The sequence below is a fragment of the Notolepis coatsorum genome (assembly GCF_963971535.1).
Source record: "Notolepis coatsorum genome assembly, chromosome: 18".
Taxonomy (NCBI): Eukaryota; Metazoa; Chordata; class Actinopteri; order Aulopiformes; family Paralepididae; genus Notolepis; species Notolepis coatsorum.
In genome coordinates this window covers 17,565,885-17,581,936 of record NC_140182.1, presented here as the reverse complement: position 1 = coordinate 17,581,936, position 16,052 = coordinate 17,565,885, and the positions used below count along the sequence as shown (strand labels likewise).

The following is a 16,052-nucleotide window of genomic DNA, read 5'->3' as shown; positions in this document are numbered from 1 at the left end:
AGAGAGGGAGAGAGAGAGAGAGAGGAAGAGAGAGAGAGAGGGAGGGAAGAGAGAGAGGGAGGGAAGAGAGAGGGAGGGAAGAGAGAGAGGGAGGGAGAGAGAGAGAAAGAGGGAGACAGAGAGATGGGGGGAATGTGGTGGCAAGAGAGAAAGAGCAGCTTTTGTTGAGCAGGAGAGGTCAAGAGTCATTCTATTCCATCTATGCAGTGGTGGAAAGTGTTTTCACTCAAGTACTGTACTTACAATTTCGAGCTACTTTATGTGAGTATTTTAATTTTAGGGAACTAAAATGACTCAAGGGAATAATATTAATATAAAATTTAATCAGAGCAGCATAACTGGACCACATACCACTTTAACATAACCTTTAATCAGAGCAGCATAACTGGACCACATACCACTTTAACTCAACCTTTAATCAGAGCAGCATAACTGGACCACATACCACTTTAACACAACCTTTAATCAGAGCAGCATAACTGGACCACATACCACTTTAACACGACCTTTAATCAGATCAGCATAACTGGACCACATACCACTTTAACATAACCTTTAATCAGAGCAGCATAACTGGACCACATACCACTTTAACACAACCTTTAATCAGAGCAGCATAACTGGACCACATACCACTTTAACACGACCTTTAATCAGATCAGCATAACTGGACCACATACCACTTTAACACAACCTTTAATCAGAGCAGCATAACTGGTCCACATACCACTTTAACATAACCTTTAGAGGTCAATGGATTGAGGTTTGAATATTCCCAAGCACTGGAATACACAAACGTCATGTAGAATGCATACTTTTACTTTAGATACTTAAAGTAAAGGAACTGTGTACTTCTTCCATCACTGCCTCTACGCTACGCTACACCGTCCCTGGCCAGGTGCCCTTGAACGAGGCACAGACTGAACCCCTACCTGCGTGATAAGTGGCTGACCCTATGACCCTATGACCCTATGCTCTGACACCACCGGTGAAAGGCATTATTCAATTAATTAAATTCTACTTGTTTCAGCCAAGAACAAAAAAAACGGCACCGGCATCTGTAAAAACCCTCCCAACACAACAGTACCGAGTCCAGAGAGATGAACGTCCAGAACCCTGTCCAGAGCTCTGAGGTCCTGGACGTCCCCAGAGCCGGACTAAAGACCTCTGCTGTGGCCGCCCCGCGCCACTGGAACAGTCTACCTGTTAATATTATTAGGTCTGCCCCAGTCACTTGCCACTTTTAAAAATCGCTGCTAAAAAACACATCTTTTCAGCCTGGCTTTTCTAAATGCCCTTGTACAGATCATCCGCTTAGTTTTTAACGTGATTTGAATGTATATAAATATGTTTTAAATGGCTTGATATGGTTTTTTAACCCTTTCACTACCACACTACCAAAGGGTTAACCCTTTCACTGCGACAAAACAGAAGGTTAACCCTGGCACTGCCACACGACAAAGGGTTAACCCTTTCACAACCACACTACACTACAGAAGGTTAACCCTTTCACTACCACACTACAGACGGTTAACCGTCTGTAGTGTGGTAGTGAAAGGTTAACCGTCTGTAGTGTGGTAGTGAAAGGTTAACCTTCTGTAGTGTGGTAGTGAAAGGTTAACCGTCTGTAGTGTGGTAGTGAAAGGTTAACCTTCTGTAGTGTGGTAGTGAAAGGTTAACCGTCTGTAGTGTGGTAGTGAAAGGTTAACCTTCTGTAGTGTGGTAGTGAAAGGTTAACCTTCTGTAGTGTGGTAGTGAAAGGGTTAACCTTCTGTAGTGTAGTGTGGTAGTGAAAGGTTAACCGTCTGTAGTGTGGTAGTGAAAGGGTTAACCTTCTGTAGTGTGGTAGTGAAAGGGTTAACCTTCTGTAGTGTGGTAGTGAAAGTGTTGACCGTCTGTAGTGTGGTAGTGAAAGGGTTGACCGTCTGTAGTGTGGTAGTGAAAGGGTTGACCGTCTGTAGTGTGGTAGTGAAAGGTTAACCTTCTGTTGTGTGGTAGTGAAAGGTTGACCTTCTGTAGTGTGGTAGTGATAGGGTTGACCGTCTGTAGTGTGGTAGTGAAAGGGTTGACCGTCTGTAGTGTGGTAGTGAAAGGTTAACCTTCTGTAGTGTGGTAGTGAAAGGTTAACCTTCTGTAGTGTGGTAGTGAAAGGTTGACCGTCTGTAGTGTGGTAGTGAAAGGTTAACCTTCTGTAGTGTGGTAGTGAAAGGGTTGACCGTCTGTAGTGTGGTAGTGAAAGGTTAACCTTCTGTTGTGTGGTAGTGAAAGGTTGACCTTCTGTAGTGTGGTAGTGATAGGGTTGACCGTCTGTAGTGTGGTAGTGAAAGGGTTGACCGTCTGTAGTGTGGTAGTGAAAGGTTAACCTTCTGTAGTGTGGTAGTGAAAGGTTAACCTTCTGTAGTGTGGTAGTGAAAGGTTGACCGTCTGTAGTGTGGTAGTGAAAGGTTGACCGTCTGTAGTGTGGTAGTGAAAGGTTGACCGTCTGTAGTGTAGTGTGGTAGTGAAAGGTTAACCGTCTGTAGTGTAGTGTGGTAGTGAAAGGTTAACCTTCTGTAGTGTGGTAGTGAAAGGTTAACCGTCTGTAGTGTAGTGTGGTAGTGAAAGGTTAACCTTCTGTAGTGTGGTAGTGAAAGGTTGACCGTCTGTAGTGTAGTGTGGTAGTGAAAGGTTGACCGTCTGTAGTGTAGTGTGGTAGTGAAAGGTTAACCGTCTGTAGTGTAGTGTGGTAGTGAAAGGTTAACCTTCTGTAGTGTGGTAGTGAAAGGGTTAACCTTCTGTAGTGTGGTAGTGAAAGGGTTAACCTTCTGTAGTGTAGTGTGGTAGTGAAAGGTTAACCGTCTGTAGTGTGGTAGTGAAAGGTTAACCGTCTGTAGTGTGGTAGTGAAAGGGTTAACCTTCTGTAGTGTGGTAGTGAAAGGTTAACCGTCTGTAGTGTGGTAGTGAAAGGGTTGACCGTCTGTAGTGTGGTAGTGAAATGTTAACCGTCTGTAGTGTGGTAGTGAAAGGGTTAACCTTCTGTAGTGCGGTAGTGAAAGGTTAACCTTCTGTAGTGTGGTAGTGAAAGGGTTAACCTTCTGTAGTGTGGTAGTGAAAGGTTAACCTTCTGTAGTGTGGTAGTGAAAGGGTTGACCGTCTGTAGTGTGGTAGTGAAAGGGTTGACCGTCTGTAGTGTGGTAGTGAAAGGGTTAACCTTCTGTAGTGTAGTGTGGTAGTGAAAGGTTAACCGTCTCTAGTGTGGTAGTGAAAGGGTTAACCTTCTGTAGTGTGGTAGTGAAAGGGTTGACCGTCTGTAGTGTGGTAGTGAAAGGGTTAACCTTCTGTAGTGTAGTGTGGTAGTGAAAGGTTAACCGTCTGTAGTGTGGTAGTGAAAGGGTTGACCGTCTGTAGTGTGGTAGTGAAAGGTTAACCGTCTGTAGTGTGGTAGTGAAGGGTTAACCGTCTGTAGTGTGGTAGTGAAAGGTTAACCGTCTGTAGTGTAGTGTGGTAGTGAAAGGTTAACCGTCTGTAGTGTGGTAGTGAAGGGTTAACCTTCTGTAGTGTGGTAGTGAAAGGTTAACCGTCTGTAGTGTGGTAGTGAAAGGGTTAACCGTCTGTAGTGTAGTGTGGTAGTGAAAGGTTAACCGTCTGTAGTGTGGTAGTGAAAGGGTTAACCGTCTGTAGTGTAGTGTGGTAGTGAAAGGGTTGACTGTCTGTAGTGTGGTAGTGAAAGGGTTGACCGTCTGTAGTGTGGTAGTGAAAGGGTTAACCGTCTGTAGTGTGGTAGTGAAAGGGTTGACCGTCTGTAGTGTGGTAGTGAAAGGGTTAACCGTCTGTAGTGTGGTAGTGAAAGGGTTAACCGTCTGTAGTGTGGTAGTGAAAGGGTTGACCGTCTGTAGTGTGGTAGTGAAAGGTTGACCGTCTGTAGTGTGGTAGTGAAAGGTTGACAGTCTGTAGTGTGGTAGTGAAAGGTTGACCGTCTGTAGTGTGGTAGTGAAAGGTTGACCGTCTGTAGTGTGGTAGTGAAAGGGTTGACATTATGTAGTGTGGTAGTGAAAGGTTAACCGTCTGTAGTGTGGTAGTGAAAGGTTAACCGTCTGTAGTGTAGTGTGGTAGTGAAAGGTTGACCGTCTGTAGTGTGGTAGTGAAAGGGTTGACCGTCTGTAGTGTGGTAGTGAAAGGGTTGACCGTCTGTAGTGTGGTAGTGAAAGGGTTAACATTATGTAGTGTGGTAGTGAAAGGTTAACCGTCTGTAGTGTGGTAGTGAAAGGTTAACCGTCTGTAGTGTGGTAGTGAAAGGTTGACCGTCTGTAGTGTGGTAGTGAAAGGGTTAACATTATGTAGTGTGGTAGTGAAAGGTTAACCGTCTGTAGTGTAGTGTGGTAGTGAAAGGTTGACCGTCTGTAGTGTGGTAGTGAAAGGGTTGACCGTCTGTAGTGTGGTAGTGAAAGGGTTGACCGTCTGTAGTGTGGTAGTGAAAGGGTTGACCGTCTGTAGTGTGGTAGTGAAAGGTTAACCGTCTGTAGTGTGGTAGTGAAAGGTTAACCGTCTGTAGTGTGGTAGTGAAAGGTTAACCGTCTGTAGTGTAGTGTGGTAGTGAAAGGTTGACCGTCTGTAGTGTGGTAGTGAAAGGGTTAACCGTCTGTAGTGTGGTAGTGAAAGGGTTGACCGTCTGTAGTGTGGTAGTGAAAGGGTTGACCGTCTGTAGTGTGGTAGTGAAAGGTTAACCGTCTGTAGTGTGGTAGTGAAAGGTTAACCGTCTGTAGTGTGGTAGTGAAAGGCCACTCACAGGTCCTGCCGTCGGTGGAGGCGCTGGTCTCGTACTTGCCGCTCCAGGTGCTGACCACCACCGTGTACAGCCGGCCCGGCACCAGGCCGTTGAACACGCACTCGATCTGCGTCTTGGGGACCGTCTTGTTCTGGTGGAAGATGTTGTTGTGCTTGATGACCACCTGGTAGAAGTCGAAGTCTCCGGCCGCGTGGCGCCAGTACACCTTCAGGTAGTCGTCCCGCGCGGCGTGGGTGGCGGTGGGGTTCTGCACTTTAGACGGCTCTGAGGGGGGGGGGGGGGGGGGGCAGAGAGGTGGGAACCGTGAGTGACCCAGGTCCCCCTTCACGGATGACTAGAGATCAGTGGCGTCCTTTCACTAAAAGGCAAGGTACGGCGAGGAGGGGGGGGGGGGGGGGTGAATGGGGGGTTTCCCCCCCTTGGTGATTTTTTTGTCAAATCAGTTGTGCAATAGTCACTTTTTGGTGAGTTGTTTCTATACAATTCAGTTATATGACAACATTTTAGGTATGACACAGGACTACACAAGCATTTTTAGTATAGAAATGTGTCAACAGAGTAAAGCAGGGAACCACAATATTTTGCATACAAATTATGCAAAATGTAATATCATAACTGTCTATTACTTTTCTTGCAATTGAGCCAATTTTCCTTAGGTACGGTTTTGAGGTGTGTGTTCAACAGAATGTAGTATCAAAAAACACGTTCACAAAAAGTATGGGTTACTGAATGCTGAACTGCACTGTTATAATCACTAAGCCAGACCTTACCTGTGTCCCTGTATCACTTGTCTCTGCTGCCCTTTGATAAAAAAAACTTCCCTATGTCCATTTACCTTTTTTTTTGGGCATATTTCAGTTAGTCACAGCAAAAGTCACCTAGTAAAAGTGAGATAATTGACAATATCAAAACATGCTAGGGCTGTACCGAATAGTTCGAAGCTTCGTTCATAATGTGAATGAATGAATTCTAAATCAACATAAAAAATTGTAAAAAGGCGAGTGCCATACCTTGCCATACCAAATGGACGCCCCTGATAGAGATCTTCATATCTCAGTAATTTCACCACAAGTGAACCTGCACCTGGGTAACTCTAGGACTAGCCTCCAGAGCACATGTGGGCAAACAACACTTCCAGTTGCTGGGCTGGCTCCCTCTGGAAGCCAGGTCCGTTCAACTTCAGCTCAACATAGTTCACAACATTTCTAATAATAGGGCCCCCTCTTATCTTACAAATTATTTTCAGTGGAACAGGGACATGCAGCATACCCACCAGGGGCGTAGCTGGGGGGGGTAGCTTAGGATGATTCCAAGGGCCCAGCACTGGGGGGGGGGCCCCAAAAAAAACGTGTTTTTTTTTTTTTTACTAGACATCACTCAGGTGTATTATTGATGCTCTCATTGATACTATGTTTGTTTCTGAAGTGTGTGTGTGTGTGTGTGTGTGTGTGTGTGTGTGTGTGTGTGTGTGTGTGTGTGTGTGTGTGTGTGTGTGTGTGTGTGTGTGTGTGTGTGTGTGTGTGAGATATATAGAGAGAGAGGGGGGGCTTTGGTAGACTATTGCATTGGTCCATTCATTGAAGATGAACGCAATGCGACATCCTTTACTAGGCTCACCCACCAACAGTGCAGGTGCTGAACTGCTGATCCGAATGTATAGGTGAAAACCATATTATGCGTTTTCATCAATAAAAAAATTGCCAAAAAGAATTCTGCTCTCGCATTCACTGGGGGCCTACAAATACATTCTTTCATGGGGCCCAGAATCTGGAGCTACACCCCTGCCCATAACACCAGAGCCAGCATTGCTGACCTGCGTATTCCAAGGTTCAAAACTAATATGGGCAAATGTTCTTTTAAATTCTGGGGGAGCCACAAATTGGAATTTGCTACCTTCACAGCTAAAATGCATCAGTAGCCGCCGACACAATTTTAAGCAAAAAGTAAAATCATGGCTCCTCGACAATGTCAAAAACTAGATTTTAAAATGCATGAAAATGTTGTCTGATACATTGTTGCCTGTGGCTACGTTTGTACTGCATTTAAAATGTTCATGTCTATGTAGTTTGTCAAATTGTTATTCATGGTCATGTTTTGTATTGCTTATCTGTCTGAGACCAAGGACCACAATGGAAATAAGTCTTGACGTTTTTCTGGAATCTTGTATTTAAAAAAATTAATTCTAATCAAATCAAATCAAATCACACGTTCCTTGTTAATAAGTCACTTGTTACCCGTTCATGCTTTGAGAAAGACCTCAGATTGAAAGCTTGCAAATGAAAACCGTGATTTCTTGCGCGCGTGTGCAGATGCTCTTTTCATTCGATCTGCTATTTCTCTCTATTTCTTTTTTTTCTTTCTTATTTATCTTTCTAAATACTCTATTTTAGCATTAAAGTTTTCTTAATATTTTTTATTCTAGTTTAATTCCTTCTGGATGAATAAAGTATTTCTATTCTATTCTATATGTTGTTATTCTGTGTGAAGGAGGGACTAGCAAAGTAAGATTTTCATTGTACGGTGTAACTGTCTGTTTAACTGTGCATAATGACAAATAAATATAATATATATTTAGTTATATATATATATTTAAAAGTATTTTAATAAAAATGTAAAAAAAATATTCATAGTCGACTGATAGTCGGCTATCGGCTAATTTCGGCAATCAAAGTCGACTATCCAAATCCTCAGTCGGGGGGGACAGCCCTGCTGGACTCACGCGTGCGCTCCTGCACCACGGTGTGGTTCTCGTAGGCTCCGCTGCGGGACGTGATGGAGATGTTGTAGAGCCGTCCCGACACCAGGGACTTGAACACACACTCGGGGCTGGACCTGGACACGGCCAGCGTGTGGACCGTCCTCTCCTGGTCCCTCAGTGTCACCCAGTAGCTGTCCACGTCGCCGGGGGCGGGACGCCACGACACGCTCAGGAAGTCCATGCGACCGTTGTTGCTGACCGTCACCTCGCCTACCGCTGCGGGGACTGAGGGAGAGAGAGGGGAGGGGGGGGGAGCAGAGAGAGAGAGAGAGGGGAGGGCAGAGAGAGAGAGAGAGGGGCAGAGAGAGAGGGGAGCAGAGAGAGAGAGGGGGGGAGCAGAGAGAGGAGAGAGAGGGGAGGGGGAGCAGAGAGAGAGAGGGGAGGGGGAGCAGAGAGAGAGAGAGAGAGGGGAGGGCAGAGAGATAGAGAGGGGGCAGAGAGAGAGGGGAGCAGAGAGAGAGAGGGGGGAGCAGAGAGAGGGAGAGAGAGGGGAGGGGGAGCAGAGAGAGAGAGAGAGGGGAGGGCAGAGAGATAGAGAGGGGAGGGGGGGCAGAGAGAGAGAGGGGAGGGGGGCAGAGAGAGAGAGAGAGGGGAGGGCAGAGAGAGAGAGAGGGGGCAGAGAGAGAGGGGAGCAGAGAGAGAGAGGGGGGAGCAGAGAGAGAGAGGGGAGGGGGAGCAGAGAGAGAGAGGGGAGGGGGGAGCAGAGAGAGAGAGAGAGGGGAGGGCAGAGAGATAGAGAGGGGAGGGGGGGCAGAGAGAGAGAGGGGAGGGGGGGGGCAGAGAGAGAGAGAGGGGGGGGCAGAGAGAGAGAGGAGGGGGGGGGGGCAGAGAGAGAGAGAGAGAGAGGGGGGGCAGAGAGAGAGAGAGAGAGAGAGAGAGGGAGGCAGAGAGAGAGAGGGGCAGAGAGAGAGGGAGCAGAGAGAGATAGGGGGGAGCAGAGAGAGGGAGAGAGAGGGGGAGCAGAGAGAGAGAGGGGAGGGGGGAGCAGAGAGAGAGAGAGAGAGGGAGGGCAGAGAGATAGAGAGGGGAGGGGGGCAGAGAGAGAGGAGGGGGGGCAGAGAGAGAGAGAGGGGAGGGGGGGGCAGAGAGAGAGAGGGGGGCAGAGAGAGAGAAAGGAGGGCAGAGAGAGAGAGAGAGGGGGGGGCAGAGAGAGAGGGAGCAGAGAGAGAGAAAGAGAGAGAAAGAGAGTTGTGGTTTTTGTTAATTAGTACCATGCAGGGCTGATGCTTTGACGTTTAATTCTGTTTCTGTTCTGCGGTGCCATCATTATTACTGCCGCTAACAATGGATCTCATTTAGCAAGCAATTGCTAACACATTTGTGTCTTTTAAAACATCTGGCCTCTTCATGAATCAGATAAGCCTTAGCTCATCATTTCAACATAATCTTTTGATATTCAGCGCATCCATTCATTCATTTAACGTTCCAGCAGAGGGGGAGCAGCAGGGGGAAATGAGGCACGTATCAGAGAAGAAGCATCTGTCCGTATTCACAAGGCCTCTCGAGTTAGGAGCAGCTCCAGTCTGTTAGTTTGAACACGGTTGTGAAGACGAATTGGTCTGTTCAACGACCCCAGATCAGCAGCCCTACTCTGAGGAGCTTTGTGGTTTGATTGATTGAAAACTTTATTAACAGATTGCAGAATGGGTACAATACAGTACAGCTCAATACTAACAACTGCTAAGAGGATGAAGACCAGAGAAAGACTTTCGTCTTGTTTACATCAGGGTCCTCCATTTTCAATTCATCAAGATATGGATATGGATATGATGCACTGCCTAAACTACATGACCGAAAGTAGTTAACACTGAAAAAGTTACAGATTTGAATGTAGTTAAACTACCACCCAACTACTGCAAAAGGTAGTTAAACTAGTAATTGAACTGCATGTACTGTAGTTAAACTACCACCCAACTACTGCAAAAGGTAGTTAAACTAGTAATTGAACTGCATGTAGTTAAACTACCACCCAACTACTGCAAAAGGTAGTTAAACTAGTAATTGAACTGTTAAACTACCACCCAACTACTGCAAAAGGTAGTTAAACTAGTAATTGAACTGTTAAACTACCACCCAACTACTGCGAAATGTAGTTAAACTAGTAATTGAACTGCATGTAGTTAAACCACCACGCAACTACTGCAAAAGGTAGTTAAACTAGTAATTGAACTGCATGTAGTTAAATACTCCCCAACACTGTAAACAAGAAGAAACTTTCAATTTTGAGTTGGCATGTTGTTAATTAGTCATTTAAGGTGATGTCATGATGCTCGACATACTACACTGTATTACCATGATTGGTGTTTGTTTGGGGAAATCAATGGCATGGTGTGTGTGTGTGTGTGTGTGTGTGTGTGTGTGTGTGTGTGTGTGTGTGTGTGTGTGTGTGTGTGTGTGTGTGTGTGTGTGTGTGTGTGTAGGTGTGTGGGTGTGTGTGTGTGTGTGTGTGTGTGTGCATGTGTGTGTGTGTGTGTGTGTGTAGGTGTGTAGGTGTGTGTGTAGGTGTGTGTGTGTGTGGGTGTGTGTGTGTGTGTGTGTGTGTGTGTGCGTGTGTGTGTGATACAAAATGTAAAGAAAGTGCTTTTTACCAGTCAAACTAGAGGCAGAAAGAAAGAAAAACAATGAACTGAAGCAGGAGAGGAAGTCAAAAGAAAGGGAGAATAAAATGGCAGAAATGGGGGACCCTGATGGAAACAAGACAAACGTCTTTCTCAGGTCTGCATCCCCTTAACAATTGTATGTATTGAGCCGTACTGTATTGTACCCATTCTGCAATCTGTTAAATAAAGTTTTCATTCATTCATTCATTCATTCATTCATTCATTCATGGTAGATGGAAAGGTGAGAAGGAGAGAGAAAAAAGGGGCAGAAGACAATGGGAAACGGGGCGCTCCAGTAGCACACCACATAGCGATAATAATATCCTCTGTAATATTTACAGAGGATGGCCAGATAATGTTGATATTTTAAACATTTAAAAACATAATACATGATCATGCGATTTATTTTGTGTGGTGTGTTTCAACAATAATTAACAAAACATTCTAAATAAATAACAATGTTGAAATTGAGAAGTTTGGACTTATATTTTTACAACTGAAACAAAAATGATTATTATTTAAAGTTAGTTAAAGTACCGAAAAAAGTGATGTGTACCCAAACCTAATCTATATATAATTATGCTGATCTAGGGTTGGTGAACAGGCCTATTTGTCTTCATGACCTTGTTTTGTTGATGGTTTTGTTGACGGATAGATAGCCTTGTGAGCTAAACCTCCCTCCCACACAGCTAATCTGTAGATAACAATGTTGAAATTGAGACGTTTGGACTCACTCTACTAAACTGTAGTTTCTAAGCTGCCATTTGACCTGAAGTGTATGAGCTCTACATCTGAGCATAGTGAAATCATCTGTCTGATTTACTGGCTTCACTCAGTCCACCAAAATGATACGGATCAAGAAAGAGAGATGGGGGAAACCGTTTTTCCTATGCTCAGAATAGACTGGTTATCTAAAGGAACACGCCAACTTTTTGGGAAATTAGCTTGTTTGCCATCTACCCTGGAGTTAGACAAGCAGATACATACCCTTTTCTTCTCTGTGCATGCATTAGGCTTAGGGAACAGCCGCACCATTAGCCTAGCTTAGCATCATTCACTGGAAGTAGGTGTGCCAGTGTAGCCTAGTTCCCAACAGTCACGAAATACACTACAAATACAACTCCAAAACATTCCTGTAAACATGTTGTGACCTGTGTATTTACCACATGGAGAAAAAAAAAAAATGTTTTAGACATTTTCGTTTTCTAAGCAGATATATACAAAAATAAATTTGCCTAACCACTGCTGCCTGCGCGCAGTGATTTCATCACCTCAAAAGCCCTGTTGTTTTTTTTTTTCGCAAAAAATTGGCGTGTTCCTTTAAGATGCAAACATTGAGCTTATTGATCGTGAGATCATTGAGTTCTCGGAGGTATCCTGTGTTTTTTGATACCCTGATACGACCCACCGCACGATCCTTCGCCACAAGACGAGGTTATAAATGACATCAGAGTCGACCCTCCAGCAAGTCTGTGTTGCTTCTCTCATCACTTCCAAGCCTTTCCATCGTTTAGAAAACACCTTCCAAATACTTTCCAACAAAAGTGAGGTTCTCCTGTTGGAATTTAACAATGCAAAGTAGGACCCCCATCCTCTTCCCTTGCCTGACGGGAAGTCTTTGATAGACGGACCTTGACTTTTTGTTTCTCTTTATTATTTTTTTTGCTGCCGGAGTCCCCGCTTCCTGAAAATTCCAGGCAAATTCCTGTTGCATCAGATAAGAGCGAGTTTTCAATAATATCCTCTGGTCAGTTTCTCAGATACAAAGAGCTGTTTACGTTCCATCACTCACCACGTTGGACGGAGCAGAGCAGCGAGGACGAGGTCATAGGGTACGTTCAGAATAGCCCCACTTCACCAGTGGATGTCGCCGGTCAGTCCTTTCCCAGCTCACGGTCCGTGCTGCGGGCCACGTTCCAGTCCGTACAAGCCCTGAGACCAGCGCCGAAACCTGCTCCCCAGTGTTTGAGTCCAAGTCACCAAAGAAGAGCCCGAGTCGAGCCCGAGTCGAGTCCCCATGACCCTAGTCCATCAAGGTTGAGTCCACTCTGGCAGTCAAAGAGCTGACTCCAAGTCGAGTCACGAGTCCTGAAAATCATTCCAGGACTCGGACTTGAGTACTACAACACTGATCCAGAGTAGATGTCTACGTTGATTTCAGGCTTTGCACAGACCGATTTTCGACTTTGCATTAGTTTGTGGCTAACTAGTCGGAGCTGCTAACTAGTCGGAGCTGCTAACTAGTCGGAGCTGCTAACTAGTCCTTGAGCAAGACACTTAACCCCTAACTGCTCCCGATGACCAGGTTGACACCTTGCATGGTTGCCTCCGCCCATCGGTGGAGCAACACGGGAAACATCTAGTGCGATACGGGGAGCAGCTCTGGTGTTATAGGGAGCAGATGCAACACCACTATCACCCACATCTAAGAAGGGAGATCCCCCCTTGAACGGCCCTTCTAAGGTCTCTCTCCTCCACATTGCCTGTGGTGCATCTTTTCCTATTGCTAGGTTTTAATGAGTTTTTCCTTACCTTCGCGTGGGGTACGTCTGGGACTAGTGTTGCATTAATTGTGCATTTATTTAAAGAAGACGTGTCCGGCCCCATGGGGACATTAACGCGTGTCGTCGGGCCTTACAAAATACATTTGATTTGATTTGATTTAGACGACAATTTAACAATCAAGCGTATATATGAAATAAGGTCCTCCGTCTGTGTCCTCCTCCTCCGACCTACCGGTGCGTCCCTCGGCCACGCTCTGCCTGGAGGCCTGGCCCGTCCTGACGGTGGTGGTCACCACCACCCTGTAGAGGGCGCCGGGCCTCAGCGCCAGGAAGCTGAGGCTGGTGACGTCGGCCGCCACGCTCTCGTTCTTGATGACGCTGCTGTCGTGGACCAGCAGCACGCGGTACGAGTCCAGCTCCCCGGCGGCGCGTTCCCACCGCGCCTGCAGGCTGTCGGTGCTGCCGAGGCTGCCGACCTCCAGCCTGGTCACCTGGGCAGGAGCTGAGAGAGAGAGAGGAGACATGTTAGACCTCCAGCCTCCTGGTCACCTGGGCAGGAGCTGAGAGAGAGAGAGAGAGGAGACATGTTAGACCTCCAGCCTCCTGGTCACCTGGGCAGGAGCTGAGAGAGAGAGAGGAGACATGTTAGACCTCCAGCCTCCTGGTCACCTGGGCAGGAGCTGAGAGAGAGAGGGGAGACATGTTAGACCTCCAGCCTCCTGGTCACCTGGGCAGGAGCTGAGAGAGAGAGAGGAGACATGTTAGACCTCCAGCCTCCTGGTCACCTGGGCAGGAGCTGAGAGAGAGAGGGGAGACATGTTAGACCTCCAGCCTCCTGGTCACCTGGGCAGGAGCTGAGAGAGAGAGAGAGGAGACATGTTAGACCTCCAGCCTCCTGGTCACCTGGGCAGGAGCTGAGAGAGAGAGAGAGAGGAGACATGTTAGACCTCCAGCCTCCTGGTCACCTGGGCAGGAGCTGAGAGAGAGAGAGAGGAGACATGTTAGACCTCCAGCCTCCTGGTCACCTGGGCAGGAGCTGAGAGAGAGAGAGAGGAGACATGTTAGACCTCCAGCCTCCTGGTCACCTGGGCAGGAGCTGAGAGAGAGAGAGAGGAGACATGTTAGACCTCCAGCCTCCTGGTCACCTGGGCAGGAGCTGAGAGAGAGAGAGAGGAGACATGTTAGACCTCCAGCCTCCTGGTCACCTGGGCAGGAGCTGAGAGAGAGAGAGGAGACATGTTAGACCTCCAGCCTCCTGGTCACCTGGGCAGGAGCTGAGAGAGAGAGAGAGGAGACATGTTAGACCTCCAGCCTCCTGGTCACCTGGGCAGGAGCTGAGAGAGAGAGAGAGGAGACATGTTAGACCTCCAGCCTCCTGGTCACCTGGGCAGGAGCTGAGAGAGAGAGAGAGAGGAGACATGTTAGACCTCCAGCCTCCTGGTCACCTGGGCAGGAGCTGAGAGAGAGAGAAGAGACATGTTAGACCTCCAGCCTCCTGGTCACCTGGGCAGGAGCTGAGAGAGAGAGAGAGGAGACGTGTTAGACCTCCAGCCTCCTGGTCACCTGGGCAGGAGCTGAGAGAGGAGACATGTTTTTTTTTTTTTTATCCACTTTTTCTCCTCCTTTTTCTTTCTGTCTTTTTCTCCCATCCCAATTGAGTCGTTATGCCAATTCCCCCCTCCCCTGTCTTGATCGTTGCTCGCATGTGCCCCCCACTGGTCGGTCGTAGGGAGGGTAGATAGATACTATCGCATGTCCCCCCCCCAATACATGCGGAGTCAGCCCGCCACTTCTTTTCACCTGCCAGCGCGGACTCTCATTGGCGAGGTGTAACGTGTGGGAGGCTCACACTATACCCTCGCCCCCTCTCCTGTCCTCGCTGTGCAGGCGCCCTGACCGACCTGTAGGAGTCGCTGTTTACAACGACCAGATTACCACCCCCCATCGACTCCCCTCCCCGCTGACTCTGCCAATTGAGTCAGTATGACGGCCGGCCCAAGCCGGAGGCAACGCTGACAGCCGGATTCGATACCGGTGTCTCTCGCGTTGGTGACGAGCGCTTAGACTGCTGCGCCACCCAGCCGCCCTGAGAGGAGACATGTTGAGAGAGGAGACACGGCACGCAATCAGAGCGCAAAGCGGGAACCCGGAAACACGAATGCGTTGGTAAAAGCATACACGCGCCCGGGCCTCATCCCCCCCCTTTTTTCCCTACTTCCCTATAGCCCTATTTTTTGTTGTGATTGTGAAGCGACCTTGGGTTTCATGAAAGGCGCTATAGAAATTTGATCTATTATTATTATTATTATTATTATTTGGTGCCAAACATTTACATTTAGTCATTTAGATGACGCTTTTATCCAAAGCGACTTACAAGTTCTGTACGACAAGTCAGCAGGAAGGGCACAACTCTTTCAGCTGAGTAACAATGTTCATCAAACAGTGCTGAAACTTGGGTGCTGCAGTGATGAGTGCAAAGTAGTAAAGACATATTAGTATAGTAGGAAGAGTGCATGATAGTATAAGACAGTGAGAAGGTTCGTTTTATTTTATTTATTTGGATTTAAATTTTTTTTATTATTCAAACGTTCAAACATTCAAACGTGTACTTTCTGGTGGCGACGGCATTAGCAAACATTGCAACAGAAAATAAACGTGGGGCACCAAGGAAACTATAAAAGAAGGAAGGGTCATTACGTCAGAAATACCAGCATTTTATAACAAGGACACTATAAAAGAAGGAAGGATCATCCCATCAGAATACCAGTGTTCTATACCAAGGGCACTATAAAAGAAGGAAGGGTCATGACGTCAGAACACCGTCGTTCTTTGCTCTGCTTGGTGCCAGACTTTGGTGCCAGTTCTATTGAAGCCTGTATTAAAATTCAAAATATACCAGCTATCTGAGGAAATATACACCAACCAATATATCAAACGTCAGCTAACTTAGTTAACGATGCAACACATTGCAGATGATTCTGACATCCGAGGTAATAACCTGTTTAAATGACGAGGAGGCGGCTGATCCCATTCAACTCAATGTTGGGCGTGACGTGATGACCCTTCCTTCTTTTATAGTTTCCTTGGTGGGCCCATTTAGAATGTTTGTGTTAACCCTTTCACTACCACACTGCAGAAGGTTAACCTTTCACTACCACACTACAGAAGGTTAACCTTTCACTACCACACTACAGAAGGTTAACCTTTCACTACCACACTACAGAAGGTTAACCTTTCACTACCACACTACAGACGGTTAACCCTATCACTACCACACTACAGAAGGTTAACCTTTCACTACCACACTACAGAAGGTTAACCTTTCACTACCACACTACAGAAGGTTAACCTTTCACTACCACACTACAGACGGTTAACCTTTCACTACCACACTACAGACGGTTAACCTTTCACTACCACACTAC

The 16,052-nt window shown here is 46.7% G+C and overlaps 1 protein-coding gene across 1 annotated transcript in view; it reads right to left on the bottom strand.

Moving 5' to 3' along the window:
* Positions 1–16,052, bottom strand: part of ptprbl (protein tyrosine phosphatase receptor type B, like) — a 72,991-nt gene that overhangs the window by 42,167 nt on the left and 14,772 nt on the right. Inside the window, exons 8-10 of the mRNA XM_084334313.1 lie at positions 12,860–13,129; positions 7,485–7,748; positions 4,766–5,029 (exon numbers count right to left, since the gene is read on the bottom strand). Coding sequence (XP_084190439.1) covers positions 4,766–5,029; positions 7,485–7,748; positions 12,860–13,129 — 798 coding nt within the window. The remainder of the gene's footprint in view (positions 1–4,765; positions 5,030–7,484; positions 7,749–12,859; positions 13,130–16,052) is intronic.